General features: G+C 46.2%; 1 protein-coding gene across 6 annotated transcripts in view; it reads left to right on the top strand.

Annotated features, from left to right (window-relative positions):
- The window catches only part of Thada (THADA armadillo repeat containing), a 293,342-nt gene that overhangs the window by 237,440 nt on the left and 36,466 nt on the right, over positions 1-19,436 (top strand). For all 6 annotated transcript variants that reach the window (XM_027417930.2, XM_027417926.2, XM_027417928.2 and 3 more), the window contains 4 exons: positions 9,692-10,065; positions 11,024-11,142; positions 11,649-11,721; positions 16,481-16,634. In XM_027417930.2, the coding sequence (XP_027273731.1) occupies positions 9,692-10,065; positions 11,024-11,142; positions 11,649-11,721; positions 16,481-16,634 (720 nt within the window). The remainder of the gene's footprint in view (positions 1-9,691; positions 10,066-11,023; positions 11,143-11,648; positions 11,722-16,480; positions 16,635-19,436) is intronic.

Genomic DNA, 19,436 nt, shown 5'->3' with positions numbered 1-19,436 from the left:
ACTATGCCTGTAGCTCCAGCCCCGTGGGGTCTGGTGCCAAATTCTATGCACGGGAGTGTGTGCACATGCGCGCGCGCACGCGCGCGCGCACACACACACACACACACACACACACACACACTTTAAAATAAAACATTTTTAAATTTTCTGTGTATAGCTGTATGCTCCATTACTTATGACTTTGTATTTTTAAGACAGAATCAGTCTCACTTTGTAGCCCAGGCTAGCCTTGAACTCATAGTGATCTCTCTGCCTCAGCCAACAAAGTGCTAGGATTACAGGTATGAGCCACCAGGCCCAATAAGGATTTATTGGGGAGTATTTCTCCAATGAGGCAGGACATAACACAGCGGGAGGTGGTGTCCTTCCATGTGAATCCAGCCATTAAGCCATTATCCTAAGGACTGGAAATGCACTTTACTCTGGAGAACAAACAGGAGAACTCAGATTGAGTGTGAGGCTCAGTTGCACTCTTGAGTGCACTGGTGGGAACGTGCAGAGACTTCCCAACAGGAAGGCCTGGAAAAGTCCCATGACAAATGGATTGTCAAAACCATCTCGGCGTAGTACAAAAACAGTAGGGCCAGTTAAACAAGGACTTGATCCTTTCAGTGAGATGGTGGCCTCCCAAGGAAGAAGAAACCCAAAGCAATCAAGTCTGAGATGACAAACAGAAAAGATACAGTTTAAAAATCAGTGCCTGCTAGAGAAGGATGTTGAACTTCAGACTAAAGAGCTACTGTCAGTTTTTGTGCCCTGCTAACAAAAGGTATGCACAAAAATGAAAATATAAGTACTGCATGTTGAAATAGATTTTGAGCTACCTTTGATACCCCAAGACACAATCCTCACTTTGCCAGAGTTCTGTTGGGAAGCTACTGGGTGAGCCACCAGACGGTAACAGTAGCTGTCAGTCCCAGGTGCACACCAGAATGACCCCAGTCACTTTGAAACTAAACTGCTAAGACTCTCCCAGACATGTGATCAAGTGTCCCTGAACATGTTTTCCTAAATCTCCCTGATGAGTTTCACACTCTCCCTGGGCTGAGAACCACTGTAGGAAAGGAATTTTTTGTTATCTCTGCAGTTGCTCATACTCAAATGTTGGACACCCTTCCCTCCCTCCAGCGTCCTGGTCCTCCCAGAGGCCCCCTCACTTGGTTCTGGAACACAGTGGGGGCAGTTTCTACAATTTCCACCCATGGGCCCTCCATGCAAGCAGAGGCTGGTCTTTTTAATTCGATGCTACATCTGAGTCTTAAAAGAGACCAAGAACAAAACTGTATGTGGTGAGCCAGTGTCTGCACTATGGAAGGCCCCGCTGCCCCAGTGCCTGCCAGCAGCTTTTGATCGTTCTTTCGAATTCATAGTAACACCCTCCCTAGAGAGAAAATACGCCATGGTGAATGTCCTTCCTCTTCCCTTCTGGGAAGTACCAAGCTAGCATCAGCTGTACTTTGCTGAGTTGCAATTCCTGCCTACCCACTCATACACCCAGCAAACCCTTGGGAGAATTCTCTAGTGTGTGCCTGTTGGCCGGGACGAAACACAGAATCACCTATCAGCATCTTACAGTAATCTGTACAACCTGAAATCAGCAGAATCCAAACCTGCCAAGATCTGAGTGTATGTGTGCGAATCTGCATCCACATGTGCACAGGCTGTGGTTTTCAAAATGCCTGGGTCAGCAACAGATGCAGCTGCAGCAGCACCTGTAAGAGCTAGAGGTGTGACTTCCTCAGTAAGAACTAGGTCTGTGACTTGGCCAGGCATAGTGGCTCACATGTGTGATCCTAGCACTTGGGAGGCTGAAGCAGGGGACTTGTCACAAATGCATACATACCAACGTCCGGGCCAACCAGGGCCTTTTAGGGATACTCTCTCTCCAAAACCTACAGCGTAGTGTTTGGGCCAAACCTCTGTTTGTAGAGTGCTTGCCTGGTGTGATTAAAGCTCCGCTTCAGGCTCTAGCACTGTGTAACCCAGGTGTGATGATGCAGCCTACAACCCCAGCATCAGAGGATTCAGAGGGACCTTCTGCTGTGTAGCAAATTCAAGGCCAGTATGAGCTGCCTGAGACCTTGTCCCAGAAATTCGTTAATTAATTGGTTAATTAGCTAAAATAGAATAAGACTGATCCCTCCAGGAAGGTGAATAAAGCTGCTTGCTGCACAAACCTGAGTTGGATCCCTGGAACCCATGTCAAAATGAAAGGCGAGAATCAATGTTACATGGTTGGCCTCTGGCTCCGCGCGTGCGCGCTCACACATGCATTTCCACCACTACCATGATAACAAGTGAAATGAGTTTGAAAGGAAAGCTTAGCTCAGGTATATCTTTGTATCACAGTTGTTGCACAATGTAGTATTTTTTTTCTAAGCAGTAATTGGGAGAAAGGACAACATGAACGTAATCTGATGCTTTTCTACCTCATAGTACAAACGCAAAGCAGACCCCTTGGATGGTCCTAGATCACCTTCCATCTGTTCTCACATAGCTCTCCAAGTAGAGCTGCTTTTTAACAAAGATTTTTTTTTAAATTTATGTCTGGGGTGTGTGTGTCTGTCTGTGTATGCACACGTGGTGCCTGCAGAAGCCAAAAAAGGGGTCAGATCCTCCTCCAGGGGATCTGATGTGAGTGCTGGGATTTGAACTTGGGTCCTCTGCCAGAACAGCAAGTGCTCTTAACCACTGAGCCATCTCTACAGCTCCCAAAGACATTTTTTTACTTTTCTCAGTGATACCTGTTGCCGTCTTTATGGTCTTTCTTCCAGCCTTTATGTTCTCTTTAACTGTCTTAGTTGAGTTACTATTGCTATGATAAAACACCACAACTAAAAGCAAGTTGGATGGGAAAGTATTTATTTGGCTTACACTTCCACATCACTGTTCATCACTGAAGGAAGTCAGGACAGGAACCCAAACAGTGCAGAAACCTGGAGGCAGGAGCTGATGCAGAGGCCATAGAAGAGTGCTGCTTACTGGCTTGCTCCCTTCTGGTTGCTCAGCCTAGTTTATTCCAGGACCACCAACCCAGGCATGGCACCACCCCAATGGGTGGTCCCTCACCCATCAATTACTAACTAAGGAAATGCCTTACAGCCAGATCTTATGGAGGCATTCTCTCAATCTGGTCCCTTCCTTTCCAGTGACTCTAGCTTGTGTCAAGTAGACTCGACAACACATTACCTATTGTTTCATTGGTGACTTGGAGCAAATAATTTAACCTGTTTACTCATCTATAAAAATGGAATAATAATAGTAGAGCCTGGCTTATTCATGAGTTGTTAAATAGGTAGAGAAGCACCCAACAGTGTCAATTTTAAAAGTGATTCTTACTCATAATGTTATATGTAGGTATACAGTATTATATAATAACAAAACAGTACATGGTACTTAAATACTCAACAACTGACTCCTTTGAGTCACTAGCAATTTTAGGACAGTAGACATTTGAGGGTTTTTTATTAACATAATTTTTTATTGATTCTTTGGGAATTTCACACCATGAACCCCAGTCCCACTCATTTCCCAGCCCCACTAAAACTGCACTCCACTCTTGTAGTGTTCCCCACAAAGAAAAACTAAAAAAAATAAAAATAAAAATAAAAATAAGAAATAAAACAATACAAATATAAATAAGAATATTAATTTAAAAATAAACACAGCCTGGTCTACAGAGTGAGTGAGTTCCAGGACAGTCAGGGCTGTTACACAGAGAAACCCTGTCTCAAAACAACAAACAAAAATAAAAAAAATAAAAATAAACACTTAGATCCTCCATCTTTCCCACTCTCCATTCATCTTAGTGGCATTGTGAGATGTAGTGTGTCATGCTTTTGTCCAGACAGCTTTACCTGCAAGTGTTCATTGTGTAATGTATTATTGGTTGGGTTTAAGGCTTGTGGCTTCTGTGCAGCATCAACACTGGACCCTCACCGAAACCCCGCTTGGATATCTTGCTGTTGCCCTAAGTCATGGAGATCCTGTGGCTATGGTTCTGTTGGATCAATCCCTTCACACTCTCCAGCAGGCCGTAGATGGGTAGATGTTGGGGAATGGCAACTCAAAGCCCTGGATGTGTGTCTGGGTGGTTGACATTTGGGGATTTTTACAGTTGCCTTTTCAATACTGTGTACATGGCTTTTACTCCCCTTTAGTCTTAAGGCTCTTCTATGATGGGTTATTCTCCTTGTCAAGACTGAATTATTGTATGTGTGTCCCAAGAGTACTCAGTCCATCAATTCCACCAGTAAGGAAGACCAGGGTGTCTGTACCCCAGAGACCCTCCTGAATACACCACCCCCAATCCTAGGACTTGGCAAAACCCCAGAGGAAGCAAACTGTTCTGGGTGTCCCACCCTGGAGTCTAGGAGACCTGAAACATCCCCTACGAATAACTGGTTCCTCAAAAAAATTATATAAGATGATCCAAGCTGTCTGGGTTTCAATTACATTTAGGTTTTATTGATTTTATATGGTTTTCTGAAATAAGGTCTTCCTGTGTAGCTCAGGCTGGCCTGGACCTGCTGTCCTTCTGCCTCAGCCTTCACCCTGTTAGAATCACAGGCATGTACCACTCACTATCTTGGCTCTTGATGACTTTTTTTTTAAGATTTATTATTTCATATGTAAGAATGATTTTCCTGTATGCGTGTATATGCACCTATATGTAAGTGCCTAGTGCCCTTGGAGGTCAGTAGAAGGTATTGGATCCCCTGGAATTGAAGTTACAGATGGTTGTGAGCCACCTTATATGTAGGTGCTAGAAACCAAAACTGGGTTCTTTGCATGAGCAATAAATTCTCTTGCCCTCTAAGCCATCTCCCCACCCCCTTTTTAGGAGCAGGTCTCTGAGCCATGTTTCTGACTTCCATTTAGTGAAACGTTCTTACAGTGCAATAGGTGAAGAGGGTAGGAAATGGCACCAGAAGACATAGAGATGGAGTTCTTCTCCACCGCATTGCCTTGGGAACGAGCTGGGGATCCCATCCCAGCTGCCAGGGACTTCCTCATTGTGTGGAAGCTTACCTCCTACAGTGAGGCTCAGACCTTAGTCAGGAGAGATGTTACACATGGCCAGTGGTAGTGCCCCGTTCTAGTTTCATTCCTGTTACTGTGATAAAAACACCCTAAACAAAAGCCTGGTAGGGAAGAAAAGGTTTGTCTTAGTTTATAATCCCAGGTTACAGAGAAGTCAAAGCATGGACTTCCTTGAGTGCCCATTGCTAGACCCAGGCCCCAGTGCTGCCTGCTCCCTACTGTTCCTCAGCAGGCTTTGTCTACTCTTACACAGTTCAGGGCCCAGCACTGACACAGAGACACATATCCAGGGTCTTCCCACCTCAGTTAATTATCAAGGCCATCTCCCACAGACATGCCCACAGGCCACCTCAGTTCTTCAACTGAGAGTCTCTTCCCAGTGAGGGTTGTTGCAAGTTTAAACTAACCACCACATCCCTTCATCACACTGGAATACCTTCTAGGCCAGGCTGGTTTTGAAAGAACTTGTGTTGTATAAATATTCCTTGTTTTAATTCTAAGTTTATGTGGATCTTTTTAAGTTTAAAGCCTTTCTAAGCATTAACTCACTCTCACCTTCCTGTTTACAATGGTTCTCTAAAGTCAGCAGAGTTCATTGAGCTACATTGAGATGTAAGATAGTTAGTGCTTTGTGTCTTGAAAGCCCCTGGCAAGACGTCCCAGGGTAAGCTCATTTGCCTTCCTGACAGTCTTGTGAGAATGCTGTCAGTAGGCTATCTGAATTTCAGCAAGGGGCCGGATGAAGCTCCCCTGATGTTCTTGTAGATGAAGCCCTCAGAGCAGATATAACTATGGGTGACTAGAGCCAGAGAGAAACTGCTCAGACCTGAGCAGAATAGGAGGCGGGTGCAAACACTCACAGCAGATCTCTGTCTCCTGCCTGGCCTAGTGAGGTTGTTAGTTACTATCTGGTTGTGATACTTACACCATTCTGTGACATTGAGGTCACCCAACCTTTGTTAGGTGACAGACATGTTGTATGAAGAATTGGGTCCTAGGATAGACCTAATGCTCCCCTAAGTTGGCCCCAGATTCTTTACCGAATTCGTTCTTAAGCCATTTTTTCCCCTATCCATTCCATCTTAGTCCATTTTTCTGCTGTTATAAAAAAGAACACCACAATCTGGGTGCATTAGAACTGATGGAAGTTTGTTTAACTTACTGTACCAGACAGAGGCTTAGAAGTCCAGAACTGGGGGTGGGGTTGGGAGTAGAGCTCCCTATCCTTTAACTTTCAATACAGGAGACTTAAAAGTCCAAAGCTGGTGGTGGTGGCTATGGGGGTAGGGAGTGTCCCAGTCCCTCTGACATGACAGGACAAGTGAGCATTCACAAAACCAAAAGAACAAGAGAAAGTCCAATTTATAAATAACACACTTAGCCCTTGTGACCTAATCGCCTCTGAAAAGTTCTCTTAATTCAGCCATGGTGGTGCACACCTATGATCCCAGCACAGGGGAGCTACAGCAGGAGGATTACCCTGAATCCCAGACCAGTGTGGGCTCCAGAAAGAGACAATGTCTGAAAGAGCAAAGACGGCAAGTGGACTTCTTGATGCCATTCCAGTGGCAATCCCACTTCAACAGATGTTTGAGAGGAAACATTCAAATCATATAACTTTTTCTTTGAGGCCTTACAATTCCCTTCTGGACTACTGGGGGTGGGGGTGGTCTCTTAGTTAGGGTTTCTATTGCTGTGAGGAGACACAGTGACAACAGCAACTCTTATAAAGGAAAGCATTTAATTGCAGTGGTTTGCATACAGTTCAGAGGTTTAGTTCATTATCATCGTGGTGGGACATGGCAACATGTAGGTAGACGTGGTGCTGGTGAAGTAGCTGAGAGTTCTCCGCTTTGCAGGCAACAGGAAGTGATCTGAAAAACTGGGTGTGCCTTGAGCATATGTGAGACCTCAAAGCCTGCCTCCATAGTGACACACTTCCTCCAGCAAGGCCACACCTACTCCAACAAAACCACACCTCCTGACAGTGCCGCTGCCTTTGGGAGCCATTTTCTTTAAAACCACTGCAAGGGTTCTTTCTTTGTGGCTTTCCTTGAACTGATCTACCTCCTGAGTGCTGAGATTATAGGCATGGGATACTGTGGAAGTCTTTTCCCTGGTTTCCCTGCTGTAATACTGCCCCCTCAGCAATAAAAAGATTTCAGTGAGCAAGGTCTCCTTCCTGACCGTTAAAATAACCTCTCGGCAGGTGTGGCAGCACACACCTGCAAGCACTTCGGAACTTGAGGGTAGAGGATCACAAGCTAACCTGCAGCCAGAACTTTAAGCAGCTTGAACAGGAAGACCAAGAAGGAGTTCAGGGTCGTCCTTGGGTAAGCAGGGAATCTAAGGCTGGTGGAGACCTTTTTTTCAAGAAACATTAGATAGGACTGGAGAAATGTCTTGGTAGTTAAGAGTACTTAACTACCTGCAGAGGACCTGGGTTCGACACCTACATGGTGGCTCACAACCATCTGTAACACCAGTTCCAGGAGATCCAGCACCCTTTTCTGACCTCTGTAAACACTGTATACATGTGGTGCACAAACATGCAGTCAAAACACTCATACACATAAAATTAAAATATTTTTAAATGAACAATAGACAGATAGGTAACCAGCTCCCCAGTGGTATTCTCTTACCTACAGAATATGTACATTCTTTTTCACGGTCTTCTTACCAGTGATAAGAGTTTGGGCCTATTTCTGTCCTTTGGATGTATTTATTTTTATTTTTTTATTTTATGTATATCAGTGTGTACAGCACATTGTGTCCAGTGCCTGCAGAAGCTGAACTAAACACAGTTGAAAGCTACCACGTGAGGGCAGGAACTGAACCCGGGTCTGCTCTAAGGCCATTGCTCTTAACCACTGAGCCATCTCTCCAGCCTCCATTCTTGGCCTCTTAGCCAAAGAATTGGAAATAAGGACTCCGGAAAATTTGCAATAGCAGAGTAACTTTACTTGGAGCAAAGCAATAGTGCAGGTTATAGAGAGAGACACTGTCAGGTTGACAGTGGGCTGCATGGGTAAGGGTACCGAAGAGCCTCAAGCCACACCCTGGAGTCTCTTCATATGGGATCTTGAGGAAGGACGAGTTAGTTACTCGGGCAAGTGGTTTGGATCTTCTCTATTTTGGTTGACAGATTAGGTCATACATCCATGTTTCTCCTGGTGAGCATGTCTCCTCAGTTATGTATTGATGTTAATCTTGTGTACACCAATTGTGATCAGCCTAAGAATGGTAAATAGGGTATTCTCCCTAAGAGTTTACTATAAGACATCATTCTGCCTTACTTCACACATACACTAAAGCCAGTTCGTGGCTAATCAACCTTCCTATTCTTCATTTCTTGATATATTGTCAGTACACTTGAATAGAAACTGTCTAAATTTGGGCGTCACTAGGGCCTGGGAAATTTACAGAAATGGGAGTGCATGTAGCCTGATGCAGGAGGAAGTTCATTGGGTTGAGAAGCTGAGGTTTTAGGTACATGGTTTGAAGGGGAAGTGTGCATAGTACATGCTGGTTAAGGAAGTAGGCTGTCAAGTACATTGTTACAAGAGGGAATGTGTGTAACCCAAAACTAGGTTGTATTCCAGAGTGCTGAACTGTCTCCTATGCCTGCCCTGGTCTGGGAGGACCTCACATCCTAGCCATCTTCTTTTCTTGCCTCATAGCGTTCTTCCTCACTTCACAGTCTGTATTCTAGTGAAGCAGACAGCCTGTAACTCCCCATGAGGTCACTTTGCTCAGGTGACCTGGTTCCCTAGGCTTTGATGGGCCCACCACTTTCTGGCCTTTTCCCCTTTGTTTGCACCATTATCTGGGAGTCATGAGTCATTCATGTCTCTGTCTCAGAGATGACAGCCATTCCCTTAAGGGCAGTGTTCCTATTCCATTTAATACTTAGCACGTAGGAAGCAGGCAAGATGGTTTGGATCAGAACTAAAACTACATTTTAAAATTCTCCACAACCGAAGGGGTTTAAACCCAACAGAGGAAACAAGTTGACCTAAGTTCCAAGTACAAGGCAGCTCCCCTCTCAGTAGTCATGAGAGGAGGGAGGCTGTGCATCAGAATCCAACAGGAAGGCCAGTAACCTGGTGTGCAGAGCAAGTGGGGGGGGGGGGCTGACCAGTGGCCCTGACGGGTGGATAATGCAGGGCTTAAGACCATGCTGTGGTCCAAGTTAAGAGAGGGTGACGTCAGCCTGTAGAGCACAGCTGGGACAGGAAGAGGAGCCCCATCATGATGAAGAAAACGGAGGGCTTATAATAATGGTGAGCACACACCTACAGGGCTCTCATCAGGAAGGCAGAATTAGGCCAGTGAGTGGAGTTCTGGAAAAATCATTGTGACAGTTAGTTGTACTAGCAGTGACATGTGCTTCAGGTGACTACAGGATCCACCCCAGAGCCTCGGGTGCTTGACAGGGACCCGAGTCCTGTAGAAAGTCCGGACATTTCCCTTGGGCACTTCTGAGGCTTCTGGAGCAGGAGGTTGCTGGTTTACATCTGTTGAGCCTCTAGTAGAGGTGCAGGAGTTTCTTTTGTGTGATACCTCCCATTTTTCTGTACCCTTTCCTAGAAAACCAAATGAAAATATTACTTCTTTCTCTTTGTTTGTCTCTTTGCTTGCTTTCTAGCTCTACAGAGCCTTGGCCTCCAGGAAGATGTGAGAAGAATTGTCTTGGGATCAGAGCTGGTTACAGGGTTCCCCTGGACCTTCAAGGTGCCAGGCCTGCCACAGTACCTGCAGAGCCTTACCAAACTAGCCATCCCTGAAGTGTGGGCATCACTGGCTGAGGCGGAAGGACAAGCGATTGCCATTCCTCTCTCCTTCTCTCGGCTTCTGGAGTCTTCCTTTCCTGAAGTGCGCTTGTTAACCCTGGATACCCTGCTGGAAAGGGTAATGTCCTCTGAACTGGAAGAGAAGGGGCCGCCTCCCTTGCTGTGTAGTATGGGAGAAGACTTCCTACTGTTGGCAATGAAGGAAAACCACCCAGGATGCTTCTGCCAGGTAGGGTCTCTGCTGTACTGGCACTCCTGTGTCCCACCTTCATGTGGAAACCACCAGGAAGATACACATGAGGACAGTGAGTCAGACTTGTGCCATCTGGGGCAACAGGCAGTAGCTTAGCATCCCTGAGACCAGGGCCCTGTATGTTGCTTGGCTTTACATATACAAGAGCCCTAAGAGGTCGGTGGTACTGCTTATAAAGATTCATCAGTTATAGGTCAAGCTACTCTGTCTTTAGGAGAGATCATTGAGAATGAGCTGTGGGGGTGGAGAGCTAGCACAGTGGACGGTGCTTGCCACACAAGCATGAGGACCCCTGCAAACGTCAGCTAAGTATGGCAGCCCACCTGTAATGCAAGCACTCAGAGGGTGAAGATGGGATCCCTAGGGAAAGCTAGACCACCCAAAAAGCAGGAAGCTCCAAGTGCAGTGAGAGGACTGCAGGATGATCAAAGAAAACAACCAAAGTCACTTCTGGCCTCCATTCTGGCACATCTCAGAGGTTATCTTGACTGGCACGCCTAATTACAGGTAGATGGCTACCTGGGAAGCCTGGTCAGAACAAAAAGTGAGATTTCCAGCCTTGACATCTCAGATATTTAGGAGGCTGGGTCTATCTAGACTACAGAGTGAGCTCAAAGCTAACCAGAGTACTTAGTGCGACTCTGTCCCAAAACTAAAAAGTGAAAATGGAAGGAAATCTGGCTCAGTCTAGCATATGTGAGACTATATAGGCTTCTAGTTCTGATTTTAGGTCGCCAGAGACCCGCAAGCTTGTCATTGCTCTTCCCTGCCTCAGTTTCTCCAAGATGTGACAGAGGAAATAAGAAATCAGTGGACTTTAGGGGCCTTTTGAAAATAGATTCCCTTCCTTGTTGTTGTAAACCATCTTGACTTAGGACCACAAAAGTTTTCTCAGGGTGTTTCTTTATCTTGTTTTCTTGGATTTGACTAACAGGTCCTGAAGATTCTCTATCATATGAACCCCAGTGAATGGCTTTCCCAGACAGAGCACTGTGTTCACCTCTCCCCAAAAGAGTTCCTGATCTGGACTATGGATATTGCTTCCAAAGACAGGTTTGCCCCAGGGCTTCTGTGCAGTCTTGGTGGATGCTATGACCCATCCATTCACCTTGTGGGGACCCTACTCACTGTCCTCCCCTAATGGCTCCAGTACTGAGTTTCTAAGCCTCAGCCTAGCAGCTGTGTTCTAAACCCCAGTAATAACATTGTCAAGTTTTCACATAATAACCAGAGGGTACAGGAAATTGTACAATCAGGCAAAGAATTAATGTCTACAAAGTTGCAGACTACCTACATAAACATTTCTACAAAAAATATATTAAATGCAGCTCGTTTGGTTGAGTGCATATCTAGCATCAGCAAAGCTCTGACCTTGATTCTCAGCATCACAAAAGCCAGTATGGCAGCACATGCCTATAATCCCAACACAGAAGAGGTGGAGGTTAGAGGGTCAGAAGTTCAAGGTCAGCATTGCCTACATAGTGAATTCTCAGATGCTTGACTTGTGTGTATGGTAACTGTTGAGGGTGTGTGTGTGTTAATTTTCTTTCCTTTTCCAGATCTGAAATCCAGAGTGTAGCTCTGAAGCTTGCCTCCAAACTAATTGCCCACCACGTGCAGACATGTGAGGAGGTGAGGCTAACTCTGTCCCTGCCCTGCGGGTGGTGGTGAAAGGTAACTGTCCCAGTGGGCAGAATCACAGTGACTCAACTACGGTGGCCTGGCATGTCTCAGTCCCAAACCACGGTAGCCATGAGGTTTGGCCTGAGTGGAAGAGCGTGGACTTGGAAACTCCTAGCAACCCAACAGCGATAAAGACCAAACACAGGCATCTTGTCATCTTTAGAGAGCTCTCAGTTCCATGCTGCAAAACTGGATTCTCTTCTTTATTCAGCATCTTCCTGGCTGTTTCTTAACAGTGCTTCCCTGGCCACGAGGCCATTTCTCTCTCCTCCAATTGACCCCTCTGCCTGGTACCTCCTAACTCTTTGTGACCTCACTTGTCCTGTACACCTAGCCCTCTGCCCTGGTGCAGCACTGTTCAAATGCTTAGTTCTGTAGAGATGCAAGCTAGGAGGCATTCTTCACTGAGGCTATGCCATTCAATAGCAGATTAGCTAGCATCTGCAATACAGTTGTAGATTACTCGAACCAAAGATTTGGACCTCCAGAAATTCCCTAATGGAATTTTCCTGGCTCCCAACACTCAACAGAAGTGTTCCTTGTACTGAAGTTTTCCTTTGGCAGTCACCTGCAGAGTCTCAGAACACATGCTCTCTTCTGTCTTGTCTTAGCCACTTTTGACAAGCGCCTCTGAGGGTGAAGTCCCCACCCCAGCACACATATGTATGTCCATTGCTTTCTCCCGTTTCTGTAGCTAGACTGTTTCAAGAGGAGTAAGTGAGTCACATCAAGAATACTTAGGATTACAACTTGAGCTAAGTATGGTGATGTATTGCATGGGCTGAAATACCCTGTCTGCCACATGAACGAGCTGTATCTGAACCAAGTCCCACATGTGCCCTACCTGTCCCACATGCACTTTGAAGGTGAAGCAGAACTAAAGCAAGCAAAACAGCTTCCTGGGAAACGCTGTGAGGCAGGTACATGCATGCATACATGCATACATACATACATACATACATACATACATACATACATACATACATACATACCTACCTACCTACCACCTACCTACCTACCTAGGTGTATATGAGGGCATGGTAACCAGGAAACATTGCGGAAGGGAGGCAGTTTAAGAGCTGAAAGACAGGGAGAAGAGCAGTGAAATCCCACTCTCTGGACAGGACACATGGATCTTACTATACTAGGCCTCCCAGCAGTCAGTCATGGATAGGGAAGGGACTCTATCCCTTAAATCATAGGCTGCTAATAGACTCTAAAGGAACAGCCATTTTAAGTTGTGTAACCACTACTGAATCTACCAGGCTCCAGCAGACAGGTTCAGTACCAAGGCCGCACAGATGGTCCTAATCAAACCAGGGGAACACAGATGAAACAAAACATGGGTGGGGAAAGGGAGCAGTAGGGAAGAAGTGGGAGGGGCCAGGAGATGGAAGGAGATGAGGAAGAGTAGGATGAGAGCACTAAGAATGCATTGCATACTTCTGTAAACTTATAAAGAACACATTTGATTTTTATAAAAGAAAGATAGCACCATCTCACGGTAGTGAGTAGACAATGGCCAAGCTGCAATGCAATTATGTCTTCCTCACTGTGCTGGTAGAGACAAAGATGGTGGATTCTGAGTGGTCACAGTGAAGCTAACACCAACAGAGATGCTGAAGATAAAGAGATGAGCAGATCATGGTGCAGACTAATGAAAGAGAGTGCTGAGTCACTGGCAGGACTCTGAAAACCAAAGGGGAAGGAGAGATTGCTTAAGGACTCAGGAAGACTTTTTAAATGGCAGATTGCCTGGAGAGATGGAAAGATGGCTCAGTGGTTAAGAGCACTGGCTGCTCCTCCAGAGGTCCTGAGTTCAGTTCCCAGCAACCATATGGCCGCTCACAGCCATCTATAATGCAGTCTGATGCCCTCTTCTGGCATGCAAGCTTACTTGCAGATAGAGCACTCATACATAAATATTTTTTTTAAAAATCAGATTTCCCAAGGTCAAGGTAAAACCCCATTGTTAGCATTCACAAGCAAGGAAGCAGATTCCCAAGCTCTGTCATTTTGTAAGACCCCCGGAAAGCTCAGGCTTCCAGGATCTTAGCCCAGGACCGCGGCCACCCCAATAATCACCATGCGGAGTCAAAAGCCTGATGCAAACTGCATGAGGCTTTATTGTTGTTGTTTAACGAGCTAATTCCATGTTAGCTCGGGCCTTCCATCCATCCACCATGGCAGATGGCTAGGAAAGACACCGCAAAGCCACTGCATAGAGATCTTATAGGGCAGTGTAAAGGGAGTGTCTAGGGGTATGCACAGGCTCAGGATTGGTGTGCCTCCATGCTTGGAGGGTTTGCCCTGTGTTGATTGGTGAACTGGTTGTTATGGCCCTTAGGCCCTCCCTGCGTGGTTGCTATGCTCTGCGAGTCATTGCAGTGCACTTGTCTGTAAAGCACACCCAGAGCTGTAAAGCATAGCACCACCAGCTAACTTCTGATTGGTTCCTTGCCACAAGGCAGGCATCTGACTTTCTAGTGACAAAGGCAAGTCAGGCAAGCACGTGTTCAGCTGTTATGGCTGCCAAAAGGAGCAGGCATCTGACCTTAGTGACTAAGACAAGGTCAGACAAATACGCATTCGGCTGTTATGACTGCCGAAATGGGGAGCTGGTCCCTTCAGTTCAAAGGCACACCTGAGGACCTAAGTTAGTCACAGGCCACTAGGAGGTACAAAAATTTAAAAAATAAATAGAAGAAAACAATGTTTAGAAGTATAGGGAAGATATGAAAAGACATAATTTGCTTAAAAAATAAGTAGGTCTGGGCAGTAGCTTAGTAAAGAAAAGCACTTGCCCAGCATGCAAGGCCCTGATGTTGTTCTTTTGCTTAAATTAGAAATTTGAGAGATGGACATGGACTATAGAGAGCACATTAACCAGTTTATTATAGGGCAGGAGAGTGAGAGAGAGAAAGAAATGGAAGAACAGAGTAGGGCAGAGAGTAAAAGAGAAGAGAGAGAGAGGGGTCGACCTCTGGAAAGAGAGAGGAGAACGATGCTGCAGGTTTAAAAGAGGGAGCTAGTGCATGCGCACTGAGTCCTTACGCAGCCCTGTAATGAGTGACGTAGCCATGATGTGGCCACACAACACAGGGCCCTTTAAGCTGCCTAGGTATCTGCCTGAACCTTTCACCTGAGTCTCCTCCCTAGCACTATAACCAAACAAAAGTTACCGCTGTAATCCCAGCACTCCCAAGGCTGAGGCAGAAGGACCACGATTGTGAACACAGCTAGAGAAACAACTGTCTCAGGAAACATACAGCAACAGCAAAATACAATAAACCCACATTCCAAAGAAGCAGCAATTAGACAGCAGAAGCAAGACTTCTGGAGAAACCAGTACAGCTGCTCTTCACTGGGTACCCCATATATAGCTCTTGGAACTTGAATGAAGTATTATCCCATGAAATAAAACATTTTCTAGGGAGAAAAAAACCCACAGTATGGTAGAACAACATGGAGGAACGTGTTGCCAGAGCTCTGGGGAGGGAATTGTGCTTTGACATCAGCAGCTGAGAACCTGAGTTTGGAGCCATAGAGCCATTGCCGCAGAGCTCAAAGGAACCAGCAGGCTCATGTGGTCCTGTGAAGTGTCTTAGATACTGCCCTCTGGTTCCCTGATGGGCTTCATGAACAAATTGCCCAGTTGTGAGGCTTTCCATTAAGGCCTTACAAAACCTAATAACTGCAGACATGGCAGAGTGTGGCATGTGGTGAGAGGGTGTGAAGAAAGGGAGCAGACAGACAGACAGAATTCACTTGTGCAGCAGAGTGACTCCTCTTATTAGCCCAGCCTGGAGGTAACAGTATTTATCCGTTCATGTCACAAGGGCCTCACTCTCATCACCTCTGAGAGGGCCCTGTCCCAGATAACATGTTACAGCAACAGTTCAATTTCAACGTGACCTTAGGAAGAAACCTCCAAAGCATTCCAGGAAGTAGTTCACATGGAATAAGACTCTCCGTTTTAGGAAAAGTGAGAAATGAGTACAAAAGCTAAGAATAAACCAAGTGCCAAAACTCAGAGTAGAATATTATTTGACCATGCAAAAGAATAAAGTTTAGAAACCTTAATCTGCTAGGTGTGGTGGTAGACACCTGGAATCTGCCAGGTGTGGTGGTATACACATGGAATCCCAGCACTTGGGAGGTAGAAAGCAGAAGAGTCCAGAGTTCACAACCAGCCTGTGCTATAGGAGAGCCTGTCTAGAAGAAAAAAAAACAAACAACAAAAAAAAATTAATGTGTGAAAAGAGAACTACTCAAAAAAGATTGCATATTGTATAAGCCTGTTTATATAACATGCCCAGAATTAGGCAAACCCATGGAATCAGAGAGTAAAGGGTCAGAGGATGGGGTGTGGCAGGAAAAGGTGTGGCCCTTTTCCTTGTGGTGAAAGTGCTCTGAAGTTGACAGCACAAGTTAATGTGTTTACTCTGACCGGACATCACACAAAGCACACACAAGTCAGAGCCTCCCAGATGTGCCGCGGATACATACAGCCTTAGGTGTCAGTTACAGTTTTAAAGAAAAATGTGAATCGTGTACCAATAAAGCTCTTGTTATCAAAAGCAGTGGGGCTTTGCTTAGACAGAGCTCTGAGCTGCTGCTGTTTCCTGGGGTTGCAGATACAGCTGGCTGGATCCTTCCCTCCTTTTGCCCATTAGGGTTCACTCATGAGCTCCTTTTGTGTCTTCAGAACAAGGACTCCATAGCCCCTGAGCTGAGGCAGTGGGTCCAGCTGGTTGTCTGGTCCTGTGGAGACCATCTTCCTACTGCGTCTAGACTGGCAGCTGCTGAGGTGCTCACAAGTGCAACGCCCCTGTTCCTCACCAATCCCCGGCCCATTCTTGGTAAGTGTGCTGAGCAGGGAGCCCACTGTACCCAACTCAGCTAACACAGGAAGACACAGATACTCCAGACTAAAAGAAGGGACACAGTCAAAGGCAGCATGTGTGACGCTTTTCCATGTTTCCAGGACATCTGTCCTCTTAGTCATACTCTGACTGTTCACCAGCAGCTGCTTGTCTTCCTTCCCTTCAATCTTGCCACCCAACCCATTCCATACAGACTTTTTCAGAGCACCCATGAGCTTGCTGGTCTTTCCTGTCTATAAATTTGACCCCCTTGCTAGTCCATAATTAAAACTCTCATTTGAGTCAGTGGCACTGTATAACCCAGGAGAACCTCGAACTGAAAAACTCTGTCTTGGCTTCCTGCGTGCTGGGATTACCAGTGTACACCACCACGCTCAGCTGCTGAAGAGCTTTGAGTGGGCTCCCACTGTCTCCAGGCTAAATCTGCACATCCTTTAACATGGCTCACTGGGCTCTTTCTGTTCCACTCTTTGTGTTTTTCTGTTTCATCACCGACCCACCCTACTGCCTCATCATCTGCCACCCCTTCCTCAGGCCTGTTTGTCATCAGCAGGGACCAGCTCTCTGTAAACAAACTCTGCTTGAATGACTTGTTGGCCTTTCAAGAGACAACCCGACCTTCTCCTCTTCCAGGGAGCCAGGTGGGGAAGTGCTCCCTGGGACTCCCGCTGCTGAGGTTAAGAAGGGCCAGGCTGGCTTCCAGGCTGGCTTCCAGGCTCCTGTCTGATGTCCCACTGGGCTGCTGGTTCCCTTCACTACTGAACTGAACTGGGAATCAATCCTGAGATATGAAAGGCGCTATTCCAAAGTCAAACAGATATTCAGCTCTGAGCTGGCTTCTAAACCGGGCTCCTCCCTGCACTGTCACTCCCGTACCTAGAGAGCAGTAACTAGGGAAAAGCTTCGTGCCAATGATGCTGAAGAGAACTGAGTCTGGGGAAAGACTCCAAAGATGAAGAACGTTTGTTTAATGTTTTTATTGTGTTGCTTTGGGGTTTGTTTTGATTTATAAACATAGGGTCATAATTAAAGGAGAACCAGGGACAGAGCCAGGTTGCAGCCCAGACCCTATCCTCCTCTGCATGTAGTCTTATTACAAGTAGGTGCTCACTTCCTGTCACTTCCTGTCACTGGCTGAGTCACTTTACTGCTTTCATACTTGGCCCTCAGAAATCAAGCAGGGGCCCAGCCCCACAAGGAGCTTTCAGTATTGTCATGGTGACAGATTTCCAGGATTGGGGTAAGAATCTGTGAAGTGACCACCTGTGCAGCCTCTGGGGTGGGGGTGGGGGTACGACACAGTTTTCCTTGCTGTGCTTTTACTTCTGTCTTCTAAGTGACATTGCCAGCGACACTCCTGCGGTTACAATTTAATCATGGAACCCAGAGCAATAACTTTCTTTAGGTCAGGCACAGTGGTCTGTGCGTGCAGTCCTAGCTACTGGAGATCTGACCCTGACAAAACTGGCCTAGACAGCACAGTGAAACCCTCTCTCAAGCAGTATGTTTCTTCTTCTGTGCCAAACATTCTCAGTAAGGGCAGTGCCAGCCTGCAGCACATTTTTCTGAACAGCTTTGGTTATTCTGTTGCTTTCACAAGTAAAATTTGTGTAAAACAACCTGGAATTATTGATTGGAATTGAGTCTTGGTTTGTGTTGGCTGCTGGTGCTAGGGATGGCATGAAAGGAACAAGGGAGATGAGAGTAATGGTCAGGGCCACAAGCTCATGAAGAACAGCCACCAACCAGAGCCATGAGGACAGCTTGAAATGGACTAAGGGGACTCTTTTAGAGGGACTCTTTGACAGCACTCACCTGGAATCACAGCCTTTGGGAAATGGAAACAGGAGGATGTCGCAAGTTCTAGGCCATCTAGGGCTACATAGTGAATCTGGGGCAACCTGGGCTGCTAAAAACTCTGTCTCAAAAATTAAAAAGGCATAAAGTCTGCAGGGCAGAGTAAAACTTAAAGCTTGATCTGGGAGAAGTAGAGAATTAAACTCCAGATGGTACTGTTGGCAAAAGGGGTGGGCCCAGCTCAGACTGCTTCCTCCAGAGGCATGCTGGGTGTGCTCTGCCATTGTCCTCCAATGACACCCTCCAGAGGCATGCTGGGTATGCTCTGCCATTGCCCTCCAATGACACCCTCTAGAGGCCCGCACTCACACTGCTTGCTGCCTCTCTCTACCCCTCTAAACTCTGTCCCTGAAAGCCATTGCAATGTTTTCCTGTAGCCACCCAGCTTCATTTGTGACTGCTCATTACCTATATTCTAGATCTCATGGCCCTGGATGCTGTCAGAGCAGATCCTGTCTATCTGTCCGTAGCAGTAACATGGTAACTAATTAGCAGAGCCCTGGCCAAGGGCCAAGGGCAGCAGAATATAGTCCCCAGAGACAGGTAGCATGGGCCCCTTTTCATGGGCCTTCAGAATTGGTAAGTTCTCATAGTCTCCAAAATCACACTAAACTAGTTTCTGCAAAGTACTCCTTGGTTTTTTTGAGATAAGGTCCCACCATGTAGCTCAAGCTGGCCTGGAATCCTCTACATAGGCAAGACTGGGATTACTAGTATGTGCTACCAACCTTCAATCCCACCTCCCACTCCATACAGGGTCTCATTAGGTAGCCCTGGCTGTCCTAAAACTCTATATGTAGACCAGGCTGGCCTTGATCTCACAGAGATCTACCTGCCTTCTTAGTGCTGGGATTAACAGTATGAAAAACATTCTTGTTGCATAAATCATGCCACTGGAGAGAGTTGCCCAGAACCTTGTAG

Source organism: Cricetulus griseus, chromosome 5 (assembly GCF_003668045.3).
Source record: "Cricetulus griseus strain 17A/GY chromosome 5, alternate assembly CriGri-PICRH-1.0, whole genome shotgun sequence".
Lineage (NCBI taxonomy): Eukaryota > Metazoa > Chordata > Mammalia > Rodentia > Cricetidae > Cricetulus > Cricetulus griseus.
Note: the sequence above shows the minus strand (reverse complement) of the source record. Positions and strands in the feature narration are given on the sequence as shown.